Here is an 18,948-nt window from a genome sequence, read left to right on the forward strand (position 1 = left end):
CCTGACAGCGTCTCACAGCCCTGAATGTGGAGCTGCAGAAAGACACAAACAGGTGCTCATGAATATGTATCACCTGAACACACACGCCTTGGAAATAAAAGTGCTTGTGGGCGAGCGGAATGCAAAAAAGAGAAGCTGCTCACTTTCTGTCTCATAAGTCAGACGCAGCAGCAGCAGCAGTCACCACAGCTGCTTTACATGCCGAGATTCAGTCCCAAAATGAATATTTCAGCAGATCCAGTTATCAGGAGCCTCACACTTTCTGTTAGGATTTATTTATTTTGTTTTTATTCACAGATGATGATGGAGAGTGTGTTGCTGACTGAGGTGTAGACGGTCATGAGGCTGAATCTGTTAAGGTTTGTTTCTCTGTTTCAGCTACAAAACGCAGCTCTGATTTAACATTTTAGGATGGTGGTACTGGAGAGAGGAAGAGGGCAATGAGAAAGAAGAAAGAATATCTATATCTATATCTATATCTATATCTATATATAGATATAGATATAGATATAGATATTAACTTCAAAGTAATTTTACTACAAATTAAAAAGCCAGATTAAAAATATATTTGAATCACTTTTAAAAATACAAAGGGATTTATGATGAGTTGGACATTTCAGAGACCTAAATGCTGACACAGAACAGGAGATGAGGATTGAGGTGAAACAATAGTGCGATTTATATACAAAGGTGACTGCGCTGAGTGGGGGAAGCAGCGACTCTGAGACAAAAGGTAAAAGACACAAGGAAATGAGCCACACAGGCAAAAACTCTGAAAAAGCCCTGCGACAACAGGTAATACTTAGAGGCCGTGAGAAACATCTACCACTTGGCAGGAGTAATAATTTGGTGACAAGTAGGTCTGAAGCAACAACTTAAATACTCCACCTGCTTATCAGGAGATTGCCTGCACCTGGCCCAGCCTACGGGAAGAACAAACCATGCCCACACTCACACACACACAGGTAAAGGCACAGAAGGGTAACAGACAGGGAGAGACACATAAAGGAGAAGGAGGGGGAGGGGCTGCATGGCAGCAGATCATGACAGGATTTTTTCTAATAAATCAAATCTAAAAACTAAAGCCAGCCTAACACTGACAGAAAGCAGCGGACATTTCTATTCAGGTCCATCTTGACCTGAAACAAACTTTAGTTTGGCTTCCTGCCAGCTGCAATTTGAATAAGTTTTCTGTTGGGACGGTTTGTGATTTCCATAGATTGAAAAGAGGGAGCCAGATGTGACTGGAAAGAGAAGGAGGACAGCTGTTTAACAATACACTTCAATCTTCTTCTTTGCAGTTTAGGAACACAAGTTAGAATAATTCACTTGTCTTAAAGCGTCAGTTCACCCATATTACCAGCAGATATTAACCAACTTACTCCAGATGATTCATAGATTTTATATTTCAACTAAAACTCTCAAAAAAACAGAGCTATGTGCATGGTTAGGTGCCACCAGGGCTGAGTGAAAATAGTATACTGTGTTGTAATTTGGATAAATGAACTACACCTATAGTAGAGTTAAATATTAGATATTTACATATAGTGCAACTGAACCAGACTGCAACTGGTTGTTAATGCTGTATTTTATGTTGCCAAAGATTTGTGAGAAGGATTCCTTTCATGGCATGCTAGCAGCATTTATCAAATTGAAAAAAAGATTCATTGTTGTTAATACCAGATACTATTTAATGTAATGCCATCATACAATTAATGAAAGAAATAACATCAGTATGATTTTTTTTCACAATTTCTCAGATGTTTTCAAAATAGTGTAATGGTAAATATCTAAAATACATGTATGGAAATGAAAGTAGTACTAGTGATAATACTGATTCCATGTTCACAAATTCATATATATGTTGGCATAACATTTTTCAGCATTTTAACAGTAAATGATCTGTAATTGTGATTTTTTTCTTTCTGTTTTACAATTACCATGAATTGCCACCCCAGCCGTTTAGTATAGGCCTATAATAAAAAAAATAAAAACAGAAAACAAAATATGGAGTCTGTTGAAAAAACAAAACAAAACAAAACAAAACAAAATAAATAAATAAATAAAAACCCTTGATTTTTGTTGTTGTAGCCCCAAGGATATAAAATATGCAAAGCAAAAAATATCTTGTTTTTTTTTTCTAGTTTAGGACTTCAAGTAAATAAATAAATCTGAAAAAAAATAAATCCCTCCATGAAGTGTTCACTGTGTGTCTGTATTTCAAACCCGGGGGAAGTTCTGAAAGTTTGAGTAGAAACTGTGAGGAAACTGTTGCTGTTCTTTCTACCAATAGGATCAAAGTTGAGAATGGCGGCCTGCAGTTTGAATCAGTGACATGTGATGCTCTGAGTCAGCTGCTGTCCTCAACTGTTCTCTCTGCTGGTTCAATCTGGTCTGCTGATGAGTTCATGTACTGCTGGAAACACTGACGCACACCAAGACAGGAACTGGTCAGAAACACTGAATTATGGTAAAATGTCATTTCAAGTGACGGAAAACAGCTGCTATGCATGCTTTTGATAAATAAATGTGCTAGCTACATGAAATCCTGGTTGGTTGAACAACAAAAAGCCCTCTCACATTTGGAGTTGAAGCTCCAATGCTTATTTTCCTATACTTATATGTCTGAAGGCTGCTTTCCCCTTTTCAGCAGAGAGCTAAATCATTAAGCACAAAGATTTGCAATTTCGGATAGCTGGTTGCTCTGAAAACCTTAAAGGCATCATATGGTTTTCAGCAGAACTCTCCCTTTTAAATAAAGATGTTTAATATAGCGCAAATATTATTTATTCCTGAGCATATAAATAAGCAAATAAATAATAGTTGGTAACATACCAGGTTCACTGTTTTATGTGGAATCAAACACAATATCTAACCCGAACCAAATTTTGGGAGAAAAAAACAACACACACACACACACACACACACACACACACACACGACATAAACATTTGAATGCTTTCATCCATCCATCCATCCATTTTCTTCTGCTTATCCGGGGTCGGGTTGCTGTCAATAGAATCTATTGAAATTAATATTTGAAAGCAAAAACATATTAAGGCTATTGTGGTTAAACATGTGAAAGCCATTTGGAAAATACAACACTGTAGTGTAGCCTGGAATTTGCGTGTAAGTGTATAATGGTGATATCATGTTTTTATTATTATTTTTTTACATTCAGTTTAAACTATAATTGTATAAGATCACCTTTTGTCATGCTATATCTGCAGTGTTCCATCAGCAACTTTGTTTCATTCTTTCAGAAAGCAGGAAAATGCATTACTGAAGTGATATTATTTAGTTTTTTTGTATTTCTTATATTTGAAACGCATTGTATGTTCTTTAGTCTGTTTCTGTGTGAGTTGCAATTTCCCTGTACACTGAAAGTTGTGTTTAGTAAGTTGCATTTTTGTTGTAATGTCGTGTGGTCGTAGAATTTACGAGGAGTCAGTGAATGCAGCATGCAGCAGGCTGTGTCGACCCCGCCCCCTGTGGCCTCGGCTCCACTTCCGGTCTGCTGCTCCAACTTCACTGTACACCAACACAGCGGGACAGCAGCAGAGCAACGGCCCAATCACCTGATGAGCACAAAGCTGTGAGTGTTTTTATTCTCCGAATGGCGTTAAAGTGCACTGCTGCTCAGCTAAAGTTAGCTTCATGATAACAGGCCTTCTTCTTTTTAGCTGTAACGACTCTCTGTAATCTCTCGTGCTTTCCCCACTTCTACAGTAGATTACTGGACTCTAATGAGCCGCGGGAGTCTAACGTTACGTCTCACTCATACGTGATGTTGTGTTTAGTGGCCGGGCATATTAGCAGAAACCACTGCGGTCCGTACGTCAAACCTGCACCTCTAAATTAGCTTAGCTGAGGTCGTAAATACCACACTGAAGTTCTGTGCATTAACGCGACTGTAAATATAGCTACACAAGCTTCCTTGAGTCACAAACGAGCACGGTAACCGCAGTTAGCAAAAAAAAAATGCGAAAAGTGAATATTACCGCCGTCAGTGGAACGTGCGAGCTACTGGATTAAAGTTAGTGTTAATGCGAGTTCACCGCACGAGCTGTCAAACTGAGGGAGGAGGGGCTTCACCGTCCTCAACACACTGGAGGACTGGCGCCGTTTGACTCAGTTTAAACCAAAAATACTTAACTGTACTCAAAGGTACACAACTGTGCCATCACTTTTTAGAAAAAAAAGACACGCTATACTATGACTTTTTTGTTGCATTTTATGATAATTAACTGACTATTTTTTTTAATTTCTATGACATACTTTGCTATCATGCTTTTTTTTTTTTTTTTTTACATATTTACATTTACGTTTTTTTATTTTGATGACATGTTATAATAATGGCTTTGACATACTTTGCTATTTTTTTCTTGTTATGTTGTATTTCTATGTATTACTATACTGTGACTTTATTGTATTTTGATGACATACTATACTATGACCTTTTTTTGCATTATTATGACATACTATACTAAAATGCATTTTGACATATACTGTTCTTTTGGGACATTTTTATGCCATAATACACTGACCCTTTTTTTTTTGCATTTTTATGACATAGTATTCTATGATGTTTTTTGATTTATGATTTATTTTGTTATTTTTTGCATTTCTATGACACACTGTGCTGTGGCTTTTTTTATATTTTGATGACATGGTATACTATGAGTTGTTTTTTCATTTTTCTATACAATGATTTATATATTTTTTTGACATACAACTGTGAATTTGTTCAAACTAAAAAGAAAGAGCAATGAAGTGCTTTAGTAACATAGAAGAGCAAATTCTGAATTGGTGCTGATTACTAACAGCTGCACCTTAGCTGCTTATATAACCCCTGCACATTTAGATTACAGACTGTTTTTAAAATTTCATGTTAATTGATGTGCATTGTCCCCTAAATGGACTAAATATGATGATAATATTCAATACAACAATTTGAACTGTGAACTGCAAAGGAGAAAATAATTGATAGTTTGCTTTTTAATACTTTTAGTTGCCAGATAAAATCTTTTGGGGATGAAGTCAGGTAATGTAGGACATCAGGTTAACTTGGACAAAGAGTGTTTCACATACTTCATCTTTAAATATTAAAATTTGAGTTGTTGAATGTGATTTACATGGAACTGTCATTTTGATTGGTTTGATAAAACTTGTGTGACCAGGACAAAGGGTCAAAAATCACTGGTCCCAGAACTTGCAAGGTAAGCCATGCAGCATGTTGTGATCTCTTTTTGATGATAACAGTTTTGCAGCTAAAATTGTAAGCAGTAATGGTTTTGAGAGAGTACTCAATGCATTCAGGTAAAATGGGACAAAAAATTAAGCTTAAATGCCACATTTTTCCAAAGTCAAACCAGCTTGTTTAGCTTACCAGCTTGTTACCAAGATGCCATAAAATCATGGCTAAGGTAACTGTGTGTTTATTAAGTGTCTGGTAATGCTAAGCCTTACACCTACTGCATGCAAAACTTGCTAACACCTGGTAACATCTTGCCTTTTAATGCAACGAGAGAGTGTATAATCAGCATACAGACCTGGGTAAAATGACCCAATTTATGGCCTCAGGCATAACACCTGTGCAAACTTAACTGGCAAGATGCAATGATGTGCCGTCACTAATTACTGTCCATTTCCTCCTTAGCAGCACTAAAACATCGATCCAAAAAAATTTCATGGGAAGACTTTTTTCCTATACTGATCTGCAGCAGAGCTGTGAACAAAAAACACTTAAAAAACAAAGAGACATTACTGTCCCATTTTACCTTATTTGCTGTCGCATTTTACCTGATTATGCCATGGGCGTGAGGTTGGGTGGGGTTTGAAGGTCATCATTTCTAAACTATTTTACTTGGCATCATATTTTCCTCCCAGAAATATAGCAGAGATCTATATACAGCTCTAAAAGTTACACTTTAAACAGAATTTTGGGGGTTTTCTCAGTAATTTACCAAAAAGTGTCTTAAATTACCTGGTTTTATTCTTAACAGGGACAAAATTGCATTTAAAATGAAAACTTTTAAAGAAGAAATTTGGTTAAAGTAAAAAAAAAAAAAACTTCATAATCATTAGCATGGGAAAATTTGGTTTGATATATACATAGAAATGCTTAAAATGTTTTGTTGTTTTTCAGAGAGCACGGGGAGCTCTAAAATCTCACCAAGTTGCATTAGTTTGAAGCAAAACAAGCGGATATTTGGGCGAAGGAATGTTGTGGTGGGGAGAAATGAGTCATGCGGGGAACTGGCCCATGCCGCCTTCATTTTTATTTCCCCTCTAAGAAATGATGTGGTGCTTCTTTGTGCTCCTGCAGTGCCAGGACTCCTCCCTCCCTCCCATACATTTTACTGCAGACGGTTGACTACCTCTGCCAGATGTGTTCTCTTAAAGGTTTCCCTTCCAGCAGTTTCTCCTGAGGGCACACTGAACAATGCCTTACCAGCCTCATACTTCTGACTGCATTCCTGGAATAGTGCCAGTATCTTGTTCTTGAAAATGCACTGAAAAACACAGCGGTCGGATTACTCAAATGCCATCTAAAAGTATGACATATCATATAGGAGTTGGACTTAAATAGGAAAAAAAGCCCCATTTTTGTTCATAGTGTCCCAGTGAGGTGTTGATTCAACACTTTACCTGCCGTTGGTGGTTTCCAGTAGATTTGCATGACCTGTCACAAAAAGTGTGTCTGCTGGGATTCATCACACAAACCTGTTCTGCGGTGTACCTTATCGCTAGTATGACTCTTATTTGTTGAGGTCATTTAAAGAGCTACTTAAACTTAACTCAAAACTTAATATGAACTTAAAATTCAGCCTCTGGAGAGTTGGAGAAACTAACAAGAGATACATTTTTTTTAAGAGATTATTTTTTGGCATTTTTGCCTTTATTAGACAGGACAGAGTGATAGCATGAAAGGGGGAAAGAGAGTGACATGCAGCAAAGGACCACGAGCTGGAATTGAATCCACGGCCGCTGCAGCGAGGAAACTGCCTTCATATATGTATATATTTACTGCCAAAACTGTATATATTAAGTGCCAAAATCAAAGCCTCCAGACTAGGGCTCGACCAATATTGTTTTTTTAGGGCCAATAACGATATTGATTATTAGTAGTTAATGGGACAGATAACCATTAAAAGTAAAAGTTCCTCTCATGCTGATACTTTGTTTGCACTTTTTAATTAATTTATTTTATCGGAGATAATTAAAATAAAATGCAGGTACAGATAATCAGCAAAATGCCAAATATCAGCCCCAGTAATCAACCAGGCCGATAATTTGTCGACCTCTACTCCAGACATCCTGACTTTTAGTTTCTGGTATGAGACAAGTGCCAATAAACACTAAATCCTACAGTTCCCATGATGCAACCAATATACATATTTTGTTAGACCCTGCTCAACTTCAAATTCCCAGTCTGGGAGGTTAACAGTTTTTCTGTTTAAAAAAACAACAACCCCTGAAAATGTTTTTTCTTCAAAATAAAATTGGTGTAGTTTCCCCTTAAAATTTGGTATATGGTGACATGAGATGTTTTTGGATTGAAGGAACTTTTTGGTAGTTCTAAGAACCCTCCTTTTTACTGTGTCACCATAACAAGTAGATATTGTTGTTGTTAGAATGTCATTTTAGGGACTGTTTTAGCTCCTGCAGGTATCTTTCCAGGGTGAAAACTTGAGTGATACAAATATTGGGTGATTAGTCAAACACATGAGCCATTGCAAAACCAGCAAAGAAGTTTTGCTTTTATTTTAGCAATGAAGTTTAAAGGCAAACTAAAGTTCCCTTCTGTTAGTAAAGTGAACTGAATTTCCCTTTGGTGTAAGTGCAAGCTGCACACTTGCCTTTAAAAGTGTACTGTGAAGTTTCAGGGGAGTGCGATGTGTTTGGCTGCACTAATTTCACAAAACATGAATTCATTTATATTATATTTTTTAGCGATATGCTACTATGACTACAGAAGCCCAAAGGGAGCGGAGGGGGAGAAAATTGAACTTTGCATTTAAAAAAAAAAAATGAACCACAAATTTGAATTAATCGATAAAATCGATTAATCGCCCAGCCCTACCAGTAACCACCATCTTCTAAGACCTGTGAGAACAGCTCATGATGCAGAAATAGATGATAACACAAAGACTTGGAGCAACAGTGAAGTCAGGCTTTACTGATCATACAGACTGTGCGAGAGGAAAAGTGTAATATAACACAGTAATGAAGCATCAAGGTGAAAGTGACATTGCCGTACCATTGGCTAGCCAGCTCACGTCCCTTCAGTATTTCTACTAGTGGTGAAAATGCAAACAGGTATGTGGTTTTCGCGGGAGCTTCCCATTGGACAGTTCTCCTCAGGGAACCCCCACAACTGTTTGAACCAAAAACACCTACAGAGTCTCACTTCTGTTCTGCCTTTCAGGCCCGGGACTGGTCATGACGCAGCAGGAGCAGCAGGAGTTCATGGAGAGCCTGGAGGCTGCCCTCTCCTGGATGCGGGCCATCCAGGAGAGACTAAAGGCCAATGACAACACCCAGGGGCCCCGTGACGCTCTGGAGGGCCGGCTCAGGGAGACAGAGGTGAGATAGCTCCCTTACTGTTTGACCCTTCACTTCCAACAGCTGCTGCTACTTTGGTGCCCTGTCTTTAGACTGCACCATGCAGACAGCTGCAGTTTCTGCTCTGAGCAGAGGTCAGTATGTGAGGACCCTTTATTCTTTATTTGTCACCAGTCTCTCTTGACATGTAAGTATATATATATATATATATATATATATATATAATAAAAAAAAAAGATATGTCCTCAAGCAGCAGCCTCTGAAAAATAAAGCCAATGCCAAAGTGCCAAAAACTGCAGTTCCTTAAATGTCCAACTTTACAGCAGAAATAAACATGTTTACAGCCTGGTTAAAAAAATGGTTTTGATCTCTGTGGCTCAACATTCATGACATCTTTACAGGGGGTGTTTTTTTAAAATAACTCACCTGTTTACATTTTCGGTTTTATAAGATTTTATTCAGATTTTCTTCACATGAAAATCATCCAATTAAGACAAACAACCCATAAAACAGGACTAAGACCCTTAAGAAAGACCTTTAACATCAAAACAAGACCCATAACAACAAAACAATAATCATATACTCATACAAACAAAAAAAAAACACCTATGAAAACAACAATTTATTGATTAATTTAGACTGAAATGACCCCCAACATGTTCTCTTCTGTCAAAGATGCAAGGCAGGAAGTTTGACAGAAACTGCAGGGATTCATGGGAAATGTGGTCTTGATTTTGAAAGGTATCGGCACCGATGGTGATAGCCTACATGTTGCGTGTAAAGGCTGCTATAAATCCTCTCAGCCAGATTCTTGCAGCTAACATTTTTAATATTTAACCCTTTGAAACCTGGATCCACATCTCTTTTCTTGTGTTGCTTTCAGATGCCTTTCACAGGTATTTACACCTTTGAACCCTAAGCTAATTGGAGCATTTTTTCCCAAAAACTTGTTAAAATGCAATGAGCAACTTGGTTATTATTGTTTCAGAAATTGTGAGAAATTAATGGATTTAGAAATTTTTTTTGAAAAGAAAAAGGAAAAATGTCTAGGGAAAAAGAAAGCTAAGAAAAAAAAACAATATTTATTAAAACCATAATTACATATTTAAAATTATGTTACAAAATTATTAACATTTTTAAACACCTTTTACATTTTGTTTGCTTGTTTTTTTGTTTTTGTTTTTTGTTTTTGTGTGACTTTGTTTCAGTATTAATTTTCAGGAAATTTTCTTGTACTTTTTTACAGTTTTCTTGCTAATTTTTAGGTAATTTTTTTCTTTGATCCTTCCTCCCATGTTTTTTTAAATAAACTAAACCAGTTTGCTCAGGTTTCAAAAGCTTATTATTTAGTACACTATGTTAACATGTTTATATTGCCTATAATATGCTCACCTGAATGTGCAGAAAATCCATCAGTCGGAGCATGAGGGCCGTGTGAAGATGGACATGGCGCTGGTGGCAGCTGAGAGCCTTTTGCAGAGCGGAGATGAGGAGCTGAGGAACCAGACCCACACTAAGCTCAAAGACCTGAAGAGCCTGTGGGAGGAGACCTGCACCTACATCATCCACTGTCACAGGTGTGCTCTGCCTCCTGCACACTGCAGGTGTTCTGTGTGTGTGTGTGTGTGTGTGTGTGTGTGTGTGTGTGTGTGTGTGTGTGTGTGTGTGTGTGTGTGTGTGTGTGTGTGTGTGTGTGTGTGTGTGTGTGTGTGTGTGCGCTCACGCTGATTAGTGGGTGTGTGATCTCCTCTTTGGCCCTGAGGGCAGCTTTGGCTGCTTTTACAGTGGAGCCGTTAATGCTGTATTTTCAAAAGCTGTCCCACACCTGAACTGTTAAATATGCTGAAAAGCTGAATGAGTATTAACAGTTTCAATGCCTTAAAAAGCTGTGCGAGGCTACAGTGCTTGACTGAATTACAGGGCTTCCCCAAATATTATCCAGATCATTCTTTGAGGTTATTTCCTGAACCTGAGCTGAGCTGCACAGAGATGTCAGATTTGGTTTATTTGGCCTTCAGTAGCTTCCATGTTTTCATAGACATGAATGTAATCTGTAAGTGCAATTTACAGCCGTGTAACTAACTGGTGCATGGAGGCATACAACTACCTGGCATAATTTGAGTTAGCTCAATGTTCTTATTGTGATTCTTGTTCCGTCTGCTCCCATGAACTTTTTCCCTGTCCTGTCCTGGTCCCATGATGAGTAGTGAAATTGAGTCCTACGACATGAATCCTGTGACCTGAGTGAACTAGCTAGTGGTGCTGCTTATCTGCGATTACAACTGGTAACAATGTTTACCACATTACAGCATTGAAATGCTCTGATTGGCCTTACATCGGCCCCTTGAGCACTGATGTTTGTACCCTGCAGCAGCGCGTAAGAGCGCATGCTGAGTAGATCCTCCAGGTCCAGGTGTTTGTACCAGCTAGGACAGGTGCTGTCATTTGTGTTTACATACTTGCGTGGACCATGTACCAGACTTAACTCTTCTTCATGTGTTTCACCTCACCCCCAGTCGCATAGAGTGGGTGTGGCTCCACTGGGGCGAGTACCTGAAGGCTTACGAGGAGTTTGAGCTGTGGCTGACGAAGCAGCAGCGCAGCCTGGACGTCGGGGTGGAGCTGCAGCTGGGGGTGAAGGAGAAGCTCTGGCAGGTGGACCAGCAGCGGGTGGTAGTGAGCGACATCCATGGTCAGGCAGCGCTGCTGGAGAGGCTGCTGGACGAGGCTGCCGCGCTGCACAACAGAACCCAGGACCCCAGCGTGGAGCCGCAGGCCCAGGAGAGGCTGCAGGAGGCCTACAATGTAGTCAGAGACAGAGCTGAGGTGAGCTGATCTACAGCAGCAGCTAGGCAGCAAGCCAAGCTGATCATACATGCGGTTTCTGTGAACTTTCACACAGAACAGCTGATAGAATGTGAGAGGAATAATACTTTAGAGCACATGAGAAGAGAATAGAAGTAAATGAGTAAACTAAACCAATACAAGCGGAGAGACAATAAAAGTGAAGCATGCAGAGAGAGCATGTTAATCCTCTGGAGTAAAACAAAAACAATTGCTTTGTCTGAAGAAGGAACCGCTCCTCTGTGACAGGAAGCACAGAGGTTGAGAAACAGTGGCAGTCATGAGGCCAGCAGTTTGAAATGGAGACTTTCATCTTGTTATACTCTTTCTTTCTTTCTTTACATCCCAACCACCACACGCACATACGTGCACATGCAGGCACCTATACCCTCATATGCCCACAAATCAGCTTGGCCTTAATTAATATTAAGAGCAAGAATTAAAGACTTTAAATCATGTTTAAGGTGAATTTCACTCTTTCTTTGAGCCAGTTTCAGAGCCAAACAACTGTACACGACATCTGAGGTTAATGAAAAGCGTGCAGATATTTATTCTGCGCATCTCTAATCAAATCCAGACACTGCAGAGACAACAGTTTAGTGTTTGCTGAGAGGGGAGGATTTACATTCAGAGGAGAGATATAGTTGGATTAGTCAACATTAACAAATACAAACCGGCTGCTTTTCTGGTGCGTGAGCCGCACAATGACACAGCTCTTCTTCTTCCCTTTTCAGACAGCTCTTAAAATGTCAGTCAGATTTTAGCCGACACATCAGTCTGTACCGTCATCACGCATTCACATGAACACTCCAGCCTGCTGGCAAAGCTGTGTTTTTGAATCCGAAAAGGGAAAATGCTGATTTATATAATGTTGTGTTTTATAGGATTATATTTCCTGGAAGCACCTCCCATCTGTGAACTGGCTCTGTTTGGTTGTCTCTCTCTGAAATTTCAGCGTGCTCTCAATAGTCAGGCAAAGTAACAGACAACAGATCTTCACTCTCACAGGAGAATACAAATTCACATTCATGCTTCTCACTCAGATACCTAAATATGAAGTGTGTGATCAAAGATCTTGTTTCATTTTTAAAAGTGCAATGCTAAGATTTCTCCTGCTGCGCTAGGAGCGTCTGACGCTGCTTCAGAAGATTGCTGAGGAGCACCAGACGTACCAAGGCTGCGTTCAGAGGTTCCAGGCCTGGCTGCTGTCAAAAACCAAGGAGCTAACTGATCTGATGGAGAGGGAGGATACAGCCGAGAACAAGCTCAAAGCCTTACAAGTGAGACTGAATTAGGAAGCTGCTGGTTATTTTTGGCAGCGGGAAAGGGAGAATATTCTATTTGGAGTTAGAATTAATATTCTTTGCTGTTAACATGTACTCTACAACTACCAGCCAAATGAAAAGTAAATGCAATTATCCTCAGCTTGACATCAACAGAGCAGGAATAGATGAATCCAATATAGGGTGATAAAGAAATGATGTTTTTTAGTCTGGCCTGGAGGTTAATACAACTTAGTTTCCTCATCAAAAAGCCTGTGGGATTTTTCTGTTGGATTTTGGATCATTACAGAAAATATGCTCTCAAACAAAAGTTTATACCTGCATGCTTTCAGCAAGATAATCTTCACAAATGAACACCATTTGTAGGATTTTTGAAGCTTGAATATAACTGCAAGAAGTAAAAAACTAATGCTAGGCTATAAAAAAAAAAGCCAACTACACCATGGTCACATGACTGTAACAACACTACATCGACTGGACTGTCAACACCTATTCAGCTTGAAGACGTTCTCTGTCATTTAGCCACTTGTTAGCAACTGCCTTTTTCAAGACACATAAAAGAATCCAAATATTTTATGTTTTAGAACATAACGTAAAAATTAGGGCTGTCAACGTTAACTTGTTAACCACATTGTGATTAGGGTCGGTACTTAACATGGTTTTTTTTTTTTTTTTTTTTTTTTCACATTAATTGCGGGCTGACATTCCTGTCTTCAATAGGCTGTACTGGGCTGAGTGATGATACTGGTGTCAAATGAAACCAGGAGACCCAAGAAATCAAGTGATAATAATTATGACATGCTAGCAGGATAACGCTCCAAAATAAGGCTAAATTTTGGTGTTGGTAAAACAGCATGGCCATTTCACACTGTCTCCACTTTACAGACACGCCCACTTTATGCTCGTCCCATGCAGTTTTTTTGCTTTTCATTTGATTCCTAATCAAAACAATCTAGTAAGAATTGCTTCACCTTGTCAATATGAAATGTAAACATGTCATTTAAAGAAGGGATTATTGGCGATGAACAATTGAAATTCTACTATTATTCATGATTAAAAAATCAATCATTTGACAGCCCTAGTAAATCTCTTAAGGTTGTGGGTGGTGTGTTGTGTTATGGTGCATTCCGTTTGCACTGGGAGGTCAGAATTTTTTGAGTTTCCCAGTCGTAAATTTCAACTGGAACTGGTTTGCTGGTGTGATGTCATTCTCAGCTCCAGCTACTTAGCTAAATGGAATGCAGCATAAAGCACAGACCTTATTTCAAGTATCTAGCCAAAAAGAAAACTCAGACAACCGAGCGACTTTGAGACGGATCAAGAAGTGCAAAAAAAGCTGAGTCATTTCAGGGTTTTAGGTCTCAACTTTGCAGCACTGCAAGTGTGGTCTGGCATTAGTAGTCACAACAGAACAAATGCAGAAAATGTATACAACACTGCAATATTCCAACTATAATCCAAATCTGACTAATCCCACTGCATATTCTCAGTGTATAGCTCAGATGATTTGTGTCTTCATTTGAGTATAACATTACCAACAGTTATGGAGTCATGAGTTTGCCACCGGCAAAATTATCCACGGTTAAAACCATTAATAAACTGACAACTTAAAAACATACTGACGAAATGTCAAAAAATATCTTAAATTTAATGAAATGAAATGAAATTTAATTTAAATTGCATATAAATAACACATTATTTAATTGTTTATTAAGAGAATGGTAATTATTTATTATTACATTTACTTTATTTTTTATACCGAAGGAAAAAAAAAAATTATTTGTTGTCAGTGTTTACACAGTAAAGAAAGCTTAAATTAAACAGTTAATACTAAAGCATTACATTTCATTTGCTTAGTAAAAAACAATATTACAATGCCTAGTCTAAAATCTTTTAAAAATGTTGTAGTTCTATTTTATAGTGTTTAGTGAGCTCTGGAAAATCCCAGTAGTAGAATAACCCTTCCAGTTTGTGGCAGACCTTTAATCTGAAACATTTGCAGGATGCTAAATTTCATTTATGGTAACCATGAGAGTTGATGAAATTTGAATTAATTAGTAAAGAAGTAGTGCCTGTGTTTGAACATGGAAGATGAGAGCAGCAGAGTGGAGAGTATGACATGACTGAGGCAGTAGTACTACAGAAAAAAACAAGTTGAATGCACTGAGCATAAATAAATAAATAAGAGGTGAGCTACTGTAAAAATTTCAGTGGTCACAAATATTTCATCTTATAGAGAAATACTTCTGACTTGAAAGCAAGTTGTAATCTCCAGGTCGTCATAATGTAATATCTCTTCTCTTGGCCCTGTGTCAGGCTCTGGACGATAGCGTGGCCGGTGAGGAGAAAACGCTGCAGCATATTGAGGGAGCGGCGGAGGCGGTGAAGGGGAACACCTCTCCTGCCGGGGCGGAGGTGGTGGTAGAGGAGGCAGAGGAGCTGCGGCTAGGCTGGCAGAGGCTGCGGCAGGGCCTGTGTGAGGCTGGGGAAGGTCTGCGCTCCAGCCTGGACTCCCACAGTCAGTACTTGGCACGGTGCCAGCGGCTGGGAGAAGACATCAGTCACCTCAGGGTGCTGCTACAGGGGCTGGACCAGGAACTAGAGGAGGGCCTGGAGGCCAGGGACCGCACTGACCGGACCGAAGAGCAGATGGTGGGCCAGTGGAGGAAATACACGGTAGGTTGTCACAACATATCAGCAGTATTGTAAAGTAAATGGAAATGTGGTCTAGATTCAGGAAATGTATTGTTTTATTTGTGTTGATGGCCTTGAAGGGTCTCAAAGCACTTTTCACTCTACACTGTCACATTCACCCATTCACACACACATTCACACACTGGTGGCAGAGGCCACCATACATAATGCCACCTGCTACTCAGCAACCATTCACACACACTCACACTCTGATGGTGCAGCATTGGGAGCAATTTGGGGATCAGTGTCTTGCCCAAGGATACTTCGACATACTTTGACATGTGCAGTATTTTACCCTTTAAATGGCCATGATTTACGAAGTGCAAAGTTTCCCACTTTAAAGCTTGCTTTGTCTCATTACAGTAATGCAGAGTGGTTACAATAACTTGAAGTGGGTGACATTATTTCTGTCGGTCTCCTACTGTGTCCATACTATGCATTTTAGTCATCAGTTTTAAATAAAGGCAACTCACCACAAATTTTCAGTTGCCAAATTCAGTACTAAACAGTTTTTGCTACTCAGTACAAAGTAGCTCTGAACATATTTCCAGGTTTAAATCTTTGTATCTCCACTTCTTACCGGCATGCCAAAATAATTGCGCTCCATCTGTCCTCCCCAATTCTCCTCTCTGTCTTGCTATTGCCCATTCCTCTCTGGGCTTGCATGCATTCATTCCTATTTTTTGTTTTCTTTGTTATCTTTGTCATTCTGATGCCTTCATTCGATACCTTTCCTCCCCTGAACATAAACATCATTCCTCCTCTCGTCCCTCTGGAGGTGATTGAATCTCACATGCCGTGACATGATGACTCTTGCCTGGATTCTTTTCTCCATCGCAGTATATTTTACATCTATCTCACTGTGGAGGCACAGCTCTGCAGCCCTGCCAGTGAAGCTGTGTTATCACTTGAGTGGATCCACTGAATGCCTCAGAGATGTGTGGTGGAGTCACAATCAGATTATTATTTCTCTCACACTGCGACATGTGCGCAGCTCACTCCACTCTTTGTCAGGCCACTCACAGCTGGAGTGATAAGCAGCACTGTGCAGTGGAAAAGTGGGAATAAAATGTGACAAGTGTTTGCCTCTGTAGAATTAACTTTGATGTGTTTTTATATACCTGTATGTGACAGCTGAGTGACAGAATCAGCAGGAGACAGGCTCACAGTTCACAGAGAATCTTGGAGGAGGAGTTGTGCTCCTGTGGACCTGTGGAGCTGCTTGTGTTGGGTGTGACTGGAATGCTAAATGATCTGGTGGACTCATCCGTCTGTCATCTGCTGCAATCTTGACAGGCTGTCACCTCGCTGTGACACAGCCTGTTTTTACTTTGAGCTGAAGATGCGAAATGGATTGTAAACAACTCCAGTTTATCGAAATTGCAAATACGCCGCTGTAGCTGAAATATTTTACCATGGAGAATTTGCATCGACAGATAATGGAAAGAAATGCCAAACAATAGAATGTACTTCAGTAATGGCTCTAACCTTAAAGAAAATAACATCCTGTGCTTAGTATTAAATAAATGTGTTTCATAATTCATGAGAGCACATGTCGCTGGAAAAAAGCGCTTTAAACTTTTTGGCGTCTTTAAAAAGTAAGAGTAACTTCTGTTTTAAAAAGCTGTATGAATATTTTAACGGTATACTTTGTCAATCTAATCAGCTTTTTTTTTTTTTATCAAAACAGTAGACGGATTTCCATTACAGATTTGTCCAGAACTTAAGCAATATTTCCAAAAAATTTGATAACACAGAATTGAGAGATGTTATGATTGAGTGATGTTCTGCAACTTCTCCTCTGGTGATAACATTCCAAGAAGCATGGCGATGGATGTTCAAAACATTAGCAGCTTTATTTCTATTGCAGCCACCTCACTAGCCGTCATTATTTCCAATCCAAGACCACGTAGGCGTGTTATTGAGCCATAATGGAAAGGCGTGCCCCTTATACATGGGAGCGGCCACGTATGAGGGATTTCTGGGAGGTGATAGTCCACGATTTCAGAGGAATTGTGGATTCAAAACTTCCAGTTAATGCACTCAACTGTGTGATGCAATACCAGCTCTTGTAGCTCCTGCTGCATCATGAGGGAGCCAGTTCCTACTGACAAGCACATAGCCATAGCATCATGTGACCTAGAAAAGCCAAAAAAGTGTTTCCATTTCAGTTTTGCAAAATATGGCTTTTTAAATCGCCAGAAATACCACCTCATGTGAGAGTAAAAACATTTTTTGCGATAAATGGGAGTTTTTTCAAAATTGACATGTTTCTATTAGGTGTATTTTATATGAGGAATTTCAATTTGTGCAATTTTAGGGGTAATGAAAATCTGCCCTCTGTGAGTAGTAGGTGTAGATAAACTGTTGTAAACTTCCCTCTGTTTATTCCCCTTTATACCCCCTCCCCCCAGTTTTCAGGCTGTTGCTCAAACTACAGGCTGTGATTATGCTTTCTCATATCGCTTGCCACCCATGCAGCAACCCCTGGCATGAGTATAGAAGCAGATCGAGAGACACACCCGCCCCTCTCTCTCTCTCTTTCTCTATCGCTCGCTCTCTCTCTTTCTCTCTACTCTCTTTCTCTCTCTGCAGCGCTTCTTGAATATAAATCAAGATTGATTTAGAGAGATCAAAAAAATTAAACTGAGCAGTGCTGATCAAATATAATCTGGATTCTGTTACTGCATTATATTTTTCTTCAAATGTTTTCAGAAACATGTTTTAGCTCACTGTTAAACTGTAATATGTCTGTGCAACTGTATGGTTTCTACCTCTTGAGTGAATGTGAATGCCACAGTCCTTTTTCCCTGTTTTCTCCGGTCATGTAGCACCAATATCAAAGGCATTTGTGTTTCTCTTTTCTACTACTGAAACAGCCTTGTTACTGCAGGAAGGGGGACACAAGTCATTGTTTGGTAATTTAATTATATATGTATATATATATATATATATATATATATATATATATATATATATATATATATATATATATATAAATATATATATATATATGTTACTTTTAAAAAACAACATTGACATGATTATTATTATTATTATTTATTGGCAAAGATAAAATGACCTGTTTGTGTAGCACATGTCCATAAAGGAAGGTGAGCGAGTGAGCAGTTAATAGTTCCGTACTATTGAAACATAATGGCCAACTGAATGTAAGTATTATTTCAAGTGTACAGACATTCTTGAGAGCCACAGTGGATCTTATTGTAACTTTTCAAGCAAGAGACTCTGACACACCGTTCACCTTAGACATGTATGTATGAATATATAAAGTTGCCAATAATTATTCTTCAAATAGCTTAGTATTGTATGCACTATTAAAGGTTATGTTACATGGCACTTTAGGCCACTTTATTGCTGGTCCAGCTTAATATATGACACAGTTTTATACTTATACTATAATGTAGTTTGGGGTCCTTGCTCCATCTCTTTTAGCTAAGGGGTCCTTGGGCTGAAAAATGTTGAAGACCCCTGCTTTAAATTAGCTATGCCATATATCAGACCTGGCTGTTCTCTGACGGTCCCCATAGAACCTGACAGA

General features: G+C 39.0%; 1 protein-coding gene and 1 long non-coding RNA gene across 2 annotated transcripts in view; one reads left to right on the forward strand and one right to left on the reverse strand.

Annotated features, from left to right (window-relative positions):
• Positions 1 to 1,667: 1,667 nt before the first annotated feature.
• LOC148187563 (uncharacterized) lies at positions 1,668 to 5,414 on the reverse strand. The gene is made up of 2 exons (XR_015778602.1): positions 4,002 to 5,414; positions 1,668 to 3,578 (listed from the first exon to the last, which is right to left on the reverse strand). It is a non-coding gene; the product is annotated as an uncharacterized LOC148187563 (long non-coding RNA).
• The window catches only part of syne3 (spectrin repeat containing, nuclear envelope family member 3), a 64,498-nt gene continuing 49,023 nt past the window's right edge, over positions 3,474 to 18,948 (forward strand). The window contains exons 1-6 of the mRNA XM_042500605.2: positions 3,474 to 3,595; positions 8,432 to 8,589; positions 9,973 to 10,145; positions 11,085 to 11,394; positions 12,537 to 12,692; positions 15,012 to 15,371. Of these exons, the coding sequence (XP_042356539.2) occupies positions 8,446 to 8,589; positions 9,973 to 10,145; positions 11,085 to 11,394; positions 12,537 to 12,692; positions 15,012 to 15,371 (1,143 nt within the window). The 5' untranslated portion in view covers positions 3,474 to 3,595; positions 8,432 to 8,445. The remainder of the gene's footprint in view (positions 3,596 to 8,431; positions 8,590 to 9,972; positions 10,146 to 11,084; positions 11,395 to 12,536; positions 12,693 to 15,011; positions 15,372 to 18,948) is intronic.

This window comes from Plectropomus leopardus, chromosome 14, assembly GCF_026936395.1.
Source record: "Plectropomus leopardus strain MGB_pleo_1.0 chromosome 14, ASM2693639v1, whole genome shotgun sequence".
Lineage (NCBI taxonomy): Eukaryota > Metazoa > Chordata > Actinopteri > Perciformes > Serranidae > Plectropomus > Plectropomus leopardus.